The following is a 10,795-nucleotide window of genomic DNA, read 5'->3' on the forward strand; positions in this document are numbered from 1 at the left end:
CGGCGCTCATCTCGCGTTACTGGCCGAGGGAGCCGGTGTACAGCTTCCGGGTCATGTGGCCAGCATGACTAAGCCACTTCTGGCGAACCAGAGCAATGCACAGAAACGCCGTTTACCTTCCCGCTGGAGCGGTACCTATTTATCTACTTGCACTTTGACATGCTTTCGAACTGCTAGGTGGGCAGGAGCAGGGACCGAGCAACAGGAGCTCACCCCGTCGCGGGGATTTGAACCGCTGGCCTTCCAATCGGCAAGCCCTAGGCTCTGTGGTTTAACCCACAGCGCCACCCGCGCCCCTATTAAAATCAAGGCATAAAACCACAAAATACATCATAAAAATAGCAATCCAATAGCCGCCCCCCCAAAAAAAAACATTTTAAAAGGGCATAGGATGAGATCAACCAAAGGCTTGGTTAAAAAGGAACATTTTTGCCTGGCGCCTAAAGGCGAACTTCCCTGGGGAGAGCATTCCACAGACGGGGAGCCACTGCAGAGAAGGCCCCGTCCTCGTGTTGCCACCCTCCGGACCTCTCGAGGAGGAGGCACATGAAGGAGGGCCTCAGAAGATGATCTCAGGATCCAGGTAGGTTCATATGGGTATTGCGGTCCTGGGCAGTTTAAGGCTTTATAGGTCAAAACCTATAAAGGTTTCAAATTAATTCAAATGATAGGAAAGGAGATTCTGACTAAACGTTTGGAAGAATGTTCTGGCCGTAAGAGCCGTTCAACAGTGGCGTGGACTGCCCTTCCTTGGAAGTTTTCAAACCGAGTTTGTGTGATTCCCACACTGCAGGGGGTTGGACTAGATGACCTTCGGGGGTCCTTTCCAACTCTATTATATGAAAACGCTCCTTTGTGTCTCCTGAATATTTTTGACTTTACCTTTTTAGCCAACCCAGCTCTTCTCCTTCCCTGGCTGTCACTCACCAGCTGAGAGACAGAGTCTGACCCCAAGGCCAGCAACTGAACATCAAGGGGTTCAGTTCCCTGCCCCCCCCCACAAAATGGCACCCCATTGTTCTATTATGCCCCATTTATGCCTGCTCATTTGGAGCCTGCAGAGAATCTGAGTGTCACAAGGCCTTGGGGAAAGGGATCCTCCCAGCGACTTAAATCGGGGAAGAATCCTGCAAGGAGAGGAGAAGAGGAGGAGATAAATAAATCAGGATAATGTGGGCGGGGGACGGAGGCTCACACAGAAAGGGCTGTTTCAATACAACAGCAGCTCCTCCCGTTCGTTAATTCGTTCCTTCCTTCCTTGCCCTGTGCCAGCCAAGCTCTTTCTGCAAAGGCCACTGATGAAATCTTTATAAAGGTGCAACATTTCAGGCAGCTAAATAAAGAAAGGGGTTTGGGGGAGGGAAGGCAAGGCTTTAGAGAGGAATAAGAGGCACGCAGCTCCTGCTTTCGTTAGAGGTCAGGGCTGTTTCCGGCTGGAGGTTGGGGGCGGCAAGGCTTGGGCCCCTCTCAGACCCTTCTCTGAAATTCCAGGTTTCCTTTAAAAAAAAAAAAAAAAAACATCCAGCACGGATGAGGGGGTGCAATCCTATGCATCGGAAGGGGGACGTGGAACCTCAGCTACAGTGGCAAAATGCGGCCCGCCAATATTCCCTTGCTGGCCGTTGCGACACTCTCTAAGAGCCAGTGTGGTGTAGGTTGTTTTCTGCTGCTCCAGAGAAGCGGACACGGGGCAATGGATTCAAACCACAAGAAAGAAGATTCCACCTGAACATTAGGAAGAACTTCCTGACAGTGAGAGCTGTTGGACAGTGGAATTTGCTGCCAAGGAGTGTGGTGGAGTCTCCTTCTTTGGAGGTCTTGAAGCGGAGGCTTGACAGCCATCTGTCAGGAATGCTGTGATGGTGCTTCCTGCTTGGCAGGGGGTTGGACTGGATGGCCCTTGGGGTCTCTTCCAACTCTAGGATTCTATGATTCTAAAAGCTTTTCTCTGTGCACTTTTCTCCATGCCATGCATAATTTTATAAACTTCTATCCTGTCGCCTCTTCCTCGCCTTTTCTCTAAACGAAACAGCCCCAAACTTTGCAGCCTTCCTTCTCGCAATGCAGCTTCCTATGCCCCTGTGATCAGGCTAATGCTCCATCGGGTCCGGCACCCCGTTCCCACAGCAGCCCCCCACCCCACCCCCAGGCACCCATGGGAACCCCACAAGCAGGACCCAAGTGCGACAGTTAGCATGTTGTTCTTTCAGATTTATCACCCACCCTTCCTTGCTGCAAGGAGCCCAGGGGAGCTTGTGGTAATTGAATCAAAACAGCAATATAACATCCTGTAAAGACAGCACTGTAAAAACTCCATAAAAGACGCCTGTCGAAAGCCCGGACAAATAAGGGAGCCTTTGCACGTTTCCTGAACGCAAGGAGAAGAGGAGGGATGCCTGCCTCCCCTTGGAAGGGAGTTCCACGCTGCAGCCTTGCAGCTCTGTCCAGGTCCCCCGTCACAAAAACTAGGAGCTCAACAACCACAAGAGCGGCAGATTGCACCAGCTGCTCCTTTGGACTGCGAAGGAGCCGCTGGAAGCTGCAGGGGGGGGGGGAGAGTGCTGCTGCACCCCGGGTCTGCTTGCAGGCTTCCCAGGAAAGGCATCTGGTCAGCCCCTGCGAGAACAAGATGCTGGACTGGATTATCCGCCACTGGCCAGATCCAGCAAGTTAAGCATATGGTCTGAGATGAGTGAAATCGCTGGTCCGCCCAGTATTGTTTACCCTGATTGAAAGCTGCAGTTCAAGGTCTCTGCTTAAGAAAAGTATCCGTAGGATTTTAGAATCACACAATCGAAAGGGGACCCCCAAGGGCCATCTAGTCCAACCCCGTGCAAGGCAGGCCTCTCAGCTAAAGCATTTCCTCAGCTGCTTGGGTGAAATGCTTTGAATGGCAAGGGAGAAGCAGTCACCGCTGAGAGGCAGCATGGTGTAGTGGTTAGAGCGCCAGACCAGGACCGGGGATAGCAGGGCTCAAATCCCAACTCACTGGCCATGAAGCTCACTGGGTGACCTTGAGTGCCAGTCGCTGCCTTTCGGCCTAACCTACCTCACAGGGCTGTTGTGAGGATAAAATGAGGGGGAGGAGAACCGTATGTGCCGTATCAGGTGGGGTGTAAATGCAACCATTCTCCGTTCTGGCATGCATGTGTGAATAACTCTGAGTCAATCTGAATGCAACTTGGATGCAAACAGTTGGACATGGTGAAGGCCAGCATCCTGCATCACCAACCACAACTTCACTACCCAAAAGGGGTGCGTGGCAGATGACAACGTTTGCATCACTCAACCGGAGTCTTTAAGGTCAGGTTGCCTATCCTAGAAGCCAGTAAAACAAGAGAGAAAGAGAGACTCTGACGATGTGCAACGGTCCTCCTGTCTCTCCCGACATGGGCCATTCAAGCAGGCAACCCTAATGGTAACAGTAAAGGACCACTGGACTGTTAAGTCCAGTCAAAGGCGACTATGGGGTTGTGGCACTTATCTCGCTTTCAGGCCAAGGAAGCCGGCGTTTGTCCACAGACAGCTTTCCGGGTCATGTGGCCAGCAGGACTAAACTTAAAATGGTTTTGGTGCAACGGAACACTGTGACGGAAACCAGACCGCAAGGAAACACCGTTTACCTTCCCGCCGCAGCGGTACCTATTTATCAATGACTTGGATGATGGGCTTGAGGGCATCCTGATCAAGTTTGCAGATGACACCAAATTGGGAGGGGTGGCTAATACCCCAGAGGACAGGATCACACTTCAAAATGACCTTAACAGATTAGAGAACTGGGCCAAAGCAAACAAGATGAATTTTAACAGGGAGAAATGTAAAGTACTACACTTGGGCAAAAAAATAATGAAAGGCACAAATACAGGATGGGTGACACCTGGCTTGAGAGCAGTACATGTGGAAAGGATCTAGGAGTGGCTGGAATGTCCAGAGGAGGGCAACCAAAATGGTCAAAGGCCTGGAAACAATGCCTTATGAGGAACGGCTTAGGGAGCTGGGTATGTTTAGCCTGGAGAAGAGAAGGTTAAGGGGTGATATGATAGCCATGTTCAAATATATCAAAGGATGTCATATAGAGGAGGGAGAACGGTTGCTTTCTGCTGCTCCAGAGAAGCGGACACGGAGCAATGAATTCAAACTACAAGAAGGAAGATTCCACCTAAACATTAGGAAGAACTTCCTGGCAGTAAGAGTTGTAGGACAGTGGAATTTGCTGCCAAGGAGTGTGGTGGAGTCTCCTTCTTTGGAGGTCTTGAAGCGGAGGCTTGACAGCCATCTGTCAGGAATGCTTTGATGGTGTTTCCTGCTTGGCAGGGGTTGGACTGGATGGCCCTTGGGGTCTCTTCCAACTCTAGGATTCTATGCTAGTTTGGCAGGAGCTGGGACAGAGCAGCAGAAGCTCACCCCATCACAGGGATTTGAACCGCGGACCTTCTCATCAGCAAGCCCCAGAGGCTCAGTGGTTTAGACCCTAATGCCAGCTGTTTGATGCTGCTCCAGGCCTGCTGGTCTGCCCCTGCCCCTGCCCCTGCCACCCTGCGACCCTCCTGTCCACCCATCACCCATCCTGTCAACGTCTTATATTTTGATAGGCTACAGTTTCCTGGGGTTTCATTGGTGCTGTGTTTTTTAGACGTTGTTTTTAAGAGGCCTTGGGAGGACACGCATCCTGAAAGGCAGGATAAAATTGCAGCAGATAAACCTCATGGCACGGAAACACTGGGGGAGGGGAACGGGACTGCAAAGCTTTGTGCATCACAGAGCATTGTGGAGTTGGCTCGGGAGAAGAGGGGGTTACTGGTGTCCTCCTCACACACACACCCCACACACACCGAACGCATTTTTGGCACGCCTTCCCCTGCTTTGCCTAAGGCACGCATGGCGCAAAAAAAGTCTCCATCCACTCGTATGGAAGCCGGGGGGAAGGGGCTGCAGGGGAGACACTTAGACGGCTAGGGAACGCTCTGCCCCAGCTCAGAGCTCCCAGGGTCTGGAGTGCAGGACTGGGGTGGGGAGGCGCTGTGCCCTCCCTGTCCCCTTCTCGGCGCGGAGCCCCTCTTGGACCCCACCCCCGCCCGGGAAAAGCAGCCCCCGCGATGGCACCTTAACTTCGACGGGGTCAGCCTCAGACAGAGGGAGCGCTTCCAGGTCAGGCCTCACAGCTTCACCTCAGGGCTGGGGGTGGGGACGCCCCTGCGGATGAGGGACGCCCTCTTCCCCGCCTCCCACCAGCTGTCCCGGCCGGCTGGGAAGCGGGCCTGCGCTCAGCCTCCGCCAGCCAATCTCAGGCAGCCGCTGCCCGCCCCTCCCTCGCCCCAACCTCGAGTCAGAAACCACCTGGCCGGCGGAGGGGCGAGTCTCTCCCCTAATCCTGCCGTCCGGGCGCTGCGCCACTAACCTGCCAGCCGAAGACGAGGAGAGGAGAGAGGAGATCGCCAGCCGCCTCCCTCCGACGCCCGCGATCCTCCGCCCCCGCCCTACCCAGGACCCCTCTCCCCTCCCCTCCCCCTCGGAACCGACGTGGGGGAAGCCTCCGGTCCTGCTCGCTCGCCGCAGACGCCGCGCACTGCCATGAGTCGCCGCCGCCGCCGAGTCTCCTCGGGCTCCGGGCACCCCGGCTGCTTCTCGCGGCGCCAGGAGCTTCGGTGACCGTCTAACTCCGCCGCCGCACCACCGAGGAAGAAGGAGGAGGAGCTGCAAGGCGGGCAGGAAGCAGGCGGCGGCGGCGGGGGTTCCGTCCACCCGTCCCCTGCGCCCCGCGGAGATGCCCAAGCGGGGATAGCATGGCCCTGCGCCCCGGACGGCTCCTTCTGCGCCGCCGCCTCGTCGGGCTGCTGGCCGGCGTCGCCGCCATGCTTCTGCTGCCGATACTGCAGGCGGGCCGGAGCTGCCCGTCGTGCTTCTGCTTCGCCACACCGGACACCGTGCAGTGCCGCTACGTGCGCCTCCTCGAACCCCCCGACGAGCTGCCTCGGGTCGTGCACAACCTCTCCATCGTCGGCGGCAACCTGACGGTGCTGCGCACGGCCGCCTTCGCCGGAGGATGGGCCCGCGGCGAGCCCGCTCGGCCGCTAGGCAACTTGACGCTGCTGGTACTGACGCACAACCACATCGAGACGCTGGAGGAGGCGGCCTTCGCCGGGCTGCCCGCCCTGGCCACGCTGGACCTAAGCCACAACCCGTTGTGCTCCGTGGCGCCGCGCGCCTTTGCCTCTTGCGCGCGATTGCGCACGCTGCGCCTCAACCAGGCGCTGCTGGCGCCCGGGGCGCCGCCCTTCGCCGAGTTGTTGGACGGCGCGCTCTCGAACCTCAGCCTGGTGCGCCTGGAGCTGGCCGGCAACCGGCTGCGGCAGCTGCCGGCCCCCTGGGCCCTACCGCCGGGCTTGGAGGAGCTGGACTTGCGCAACAACTCCCTGCGGGCGCTACGCTCCGAGCCCCTGGACGGCTTGGCGGCGCTGGGCCGCGTGCGGCTGCTGCTGGACTCGAACCCACTGCACTGCGATTGCGCCTCGCTGCGGCCCCTGCTGCTCTGGCTGCGCAACGCCACGTGGCGCGCGCCCGGGGTGCGCCGGCTGCGCTGCGCCTCGCCGCCGCAGCTGCGCGACCGGCTGCTGTGGCGCCTACGGCTTGTGCAGCTGGAATGCCTCGACGGCGCGGACTGGGCGCTGCTGGAGCCCGGCGGCTCCGAGGAAGAGGAGATGGAGACGGCCTCGTACGTCTTCTTCGGCATCGTCCTGGCGCTCATCGGCGTCGTCTTCCTCATGGTGCTCTACCTCAACCGAAAGGGCATCAAGCGGTGGCTTAGCAACCTCCGAGAAGCCTGCCGGGACCAGATGGAGGGCTACCACTACCGCTATGAGCAGGACAGCGACCCGCGACGGGCCAGCCCCGGAGACCTTTGAGGCAAGCCGTCAGCAGGCCTGGGAAGCTTCATTCTCTCCTCCCCCCCCCCAAAAAAAAAACTTGAGAAGGGCGGTGGCGACACCTTCCTTTCTGGTCTTCCAAAGTGAGGGGGATGGACGGACAGGTGAAAAGCCATTATTACCCAGCTCTGCAAACTTGTCACAAACTCTACCTGCCCTGGGCATGGTGCAGAGGACCCCTTTCAATCCCAAGGGTGGCTCCCAACTCCCGACTGACTCTGCAGGCAGGCACCCCAAAGCCAGCCTCGAGGGGACTGTGTGGGCAATCTCTCCCCCACTTCCCGCAAACCAAAGGGACACGTTTTTCAGATTCCAGGGTGCAATGGCACCCGGCACCCTACTTGGGGCACTCAGCTTTTTACCCACTAAGGTACGCCCAGCCCTGACAGCACTCCCAACCGGGTGGGGGTGGGGTGTTGTCTAATTATAATTTAAAATGCCTCCGAAACCGCCACCCGGTAAGAAGGAATCTCCCCGTTCTGGACACAGCACTATGCAGCGATAGGCTCCTATCTAGGGGGGAGCTGGGAGTGATAGGAATTATTTGGCCCCCGTTGTAATCTGCCCCCAAATAGGGAAAAAGCTGGGATCCTGAGCAGACTTCCCTGGAAGTGAGTCCTATTGAATTAAAATGGGACTTTCTGCCAAGTAAACATGTAAAAAAAAAAAAACCTGGTGCATGAAACCCCACATTATTCTGCCTGCAGCTAACCCATTGCCCCATTCTCAGCTCTAGGTACAGGAGAATGCTGATGCAGCACTCATCTTGGCACGGTCAGGATTGATACCTCACAGACCTCCAAGCTTCAGGGAACAACAGGTTTATAGCAGAATCATCTCCCCTTCTGCTCCTGAGAGCCAGTGTGGTGTAGTGGTTAAGAGCGGTAGACTCGTTATCTGGGGAACCGGGTTCGCATCTCCGCTCCTCCACATGCAGCTGCTGGGTGACCTTGGGCTAGTCACACTTCTCTGAAGTCTCTCAGCCCCACTCACCCCACAGAGTGTTTGTTGTGTGGGAGGAAGGGAAAGGAGAATGTTAGCCGCTTTGAGACTCCTTCGGGTAGTGAAAAGCGGGATATCAAATCCAAACTCTTCTTCTCTTCTTCTCCTGAACATACACACACCCCACCATGACATTGTCCTAGCAGAGAAAGGTCTTGCCAGCTTGCTTTTGAGTAGTCCCACTGAAATCGACAAATTACTCCAGAGTCAGCTGTTCGCCAAACAAAGGCCGTTGTGCTGCCATCTTCAAACAGCTTCTTTCTGGAGTAGGCCCATTGATTTCAGTGTAGCTATTTAGAGTGGTAGTTTAGTTGCCTTTAGAACTGCAGTGTGTGTGTGGGGGGGGGTGTCCCCTGGAATCACTGGGCAGTGAGAAAAAAAGTTAAAAGCTGGCCTTCCTCTTTCCACAGTCATTGCCTCTCTCCATCAGTTGTAGCCCCCTGCATTTAAGGAACAAGGGGGTGGGGTGGGAATCTTGCATCCAGTGCTAGCCTTACTCAGAGTAGACCTAATGGAATCAATGGGCATGACTAACTCAGGTTCATTGATTCCATCAGGTCTACGCTGCTAGCTTTGGGTGCAACCTGCATCCACGGTCTTCCTGGTTGGAGAAAGAAATGGGGGGGAAACCCCGGACACATGAAACTCGGATTTTCTTCGGGAAAGCAAGAAAACTCTATTCCCTTTCTCCTTTGCACAGCCCATTTCCTTCAGCAAAGCCAGTTTTCCCTGGCAAAAGCGAGGGATACCAAATCCTGCCTGGCACTTAACAAATCGAGGCCGTCCCTCTGGGGGTGAGTTTGTCCCCTGCCAGCAACTGAGTGCAATAGGGCTCCATTGACTGGAACCCTGCACCCCAACACGCCCCCCCTGCTTTTACTGTCGCCAGCTGAAGCTGACTCAGTTCTCTTCAACTCCCTCCCCCCCCAAAAAAACACCCCAAAATACTATTTCTGTTCCCCAGCCACCAAAGAGCTACTACCCAACTGTTAGGCAGCTTGGCACAGAAACATTTGCAGAGGAACGACCTGACCTGAGAGAGGAGGGGGGGGGTGTAATTTTCTCTTTGCTTTCCTTTGACGAAATTAATAGTTGGTTGTGCTTGCCCCTGCCCTGCACAGGAGAATGCAAATGTTCGACAGTAGCAAATCTGTCCCCACTTAGACTGGCTGGCTGGTTGCATGACTCCGACGCACGCATAAAATACAACTTAATTTCCCAAACTGTGAAGTAATGACAGATGACTTAGATTAGGGCCGTTTTCGCTGATCTTTGTATTGGGGGGGGGGGGGTTTGAAACGCTCTTTCTAGTTCATTCTTCTTCCACAAGTTTGCTTTAGAACAGTGCCTGTTAGCGTGGTTTTTGGTGACGGCAGGATGAGCTCCCAGCCCGCTGCGCTACAGTTCCTCTGGCTGGTGGCGCCTCCTTTCATGCCCCAAGCCGCTGTTGTTAGTCTCTGCCTAGAGCAAAGAAATTGAAATTTGCATCTCTTAACTGTATTGTACTTTTTTCTATAAAGCTTATTGCAATAATTTCAGAATACCCTCTCGGCTGCTGCAAAGTTATTCCCTTTAGCTTTTTTCTCTCTGTTAGCGGGGGCTGCCCTACAAACCATGGTTTGCAAATCACAAACGAGATGGGAATAGCTTCTCCTTCCGGAGGATAAAAGGGGGAGACAAGCAATTATCATCTAGTTCTTGCCTCTTCGTTCCCTTCCTGGCACCAACAATTATGACAAGGTAAGCCGATGCAAAGCAGGTCTCCCTCGTAAAAGAATCAGCAAAGCCGTGGTTTGTAATGGGTTTGCAAACCAGCGTTATGTCGGAACATGATGTGCATCGCTCAAGTATTATGCTGATGCAAATATAACTGAAATTCACAGTTAATTCCCAGTGATTCTGGATGCTGGAGGGAGTGGCGCAGCAATTGCAACCCAGCAAAACATCCCATTCTGCTTGTTGCATGGGGTTGTCTCGTGCCCTTGATCTTATTTTGCAGAGCTGGGAAGAAATCCCCTGGACGTAGAAATGTACAGGTGAAACTCGAAAAATTAGAATATCGTGGAAAAGTCCATTTATGTAAGCAATCGTTTTCATTTGCTTACTGGAGTTCAATAATTGAGATAGACTCATGACATGCAAAGCGAGATATGTCAAGCCTTTGCTTGTTATAATTGTGATGATTATGGTGTGCAGCTGATGAAAACCCCAAAGCTGAAATTCTAAGTGTCATGAGTCTATCTCATATATTAGTTTCACCTTTAAGTTGAATTACTGAAAGAAATGAACCTTTCCGCGATATTCTAATTTCTCGAGTTTCACCTGTAGAGTTGCAAGGGGTACCATGAGGGTCATCTAGTCCAACCCCCTGCAATGCAGGAATCATTTGCCCAGTGGGGAGCTTGAACCCACGACCCTGAGATTAAGAGTCTTGTGCTCTACCAACTGAGCTATCCCAGGTATGCTGCACCACAGAAAGACTTTTTTCTTTTAAAGGGTGTTCATGGAGTAGTAATAATAATAATAATAATAATAATAATAATAATAATAATAATAATAAATTTTATTTATACCCCGCCCTTCCCCGCCAAACCGGGCTCAGGGCGGCTAACGCCAATAAAAACCACAACAAAAACATTAAAAAGTTCATTAAAATACAGATTAAAATACAATTTAAAAACTAAATCTAAACTTCAGCCTCATTTTAAGTAGCCCACCAATCACCCCAAAAGAACGAAACATCAGGGTTAAACTGAAACCAACCCAAAGGCCAGGTGGAACAGCTCCGTCTTGCAGGCCCTGCAGAAAGATGCCAAATCCCGCAGGGCCCTGGTCTCTTGTGCCAGACTGTTCCACCAAGTCGGGGCCAG

The 10,795-nt window shown here is 53.8% G+C and overlaps 1 protein-coding gene across 1 annotated transcript; it reads left to right on the forward strand.

The window, feature by feature from the left end:
• The first annotated feature begins 5,516 nt into the window (after positions 1-5,516).
• TPBGL (trophoblast glycoprotein like) lies at positions 5,517-6,927 on the forward strand. Its single transcript, XM_033145924.1, has one exon. The coding sequence runs from the start codon at positions 5,784-5,786 to the stop codon at positions 6,900-6,902; it is 1,119 nt and encodes a 372-aa protein (XP_033001815.1). The 5' UTR covers positions 5,517-5,783; the 3' UTR covers positions 6,903-6,927.
• Positions 6,928-10,795: the final 3,868 nt, after the last annotated feature.

The sequence above is a fragment of the Lacerta agilis genome, chromosome 4, assembly GCF_009819535.1.
Source record: "Lacerta agilis isolate rLacAgi1 chromosome 4, rLacAgi1.pri, whole genome shotgun sequence".
Classification (NCBI taxonomy): domain Eukaryota; kingdom Metazoa; phylum Chordata; class Lepidosauria; order Squamata; family Lacertidae; genus Lacerta; species Lacerta agilis.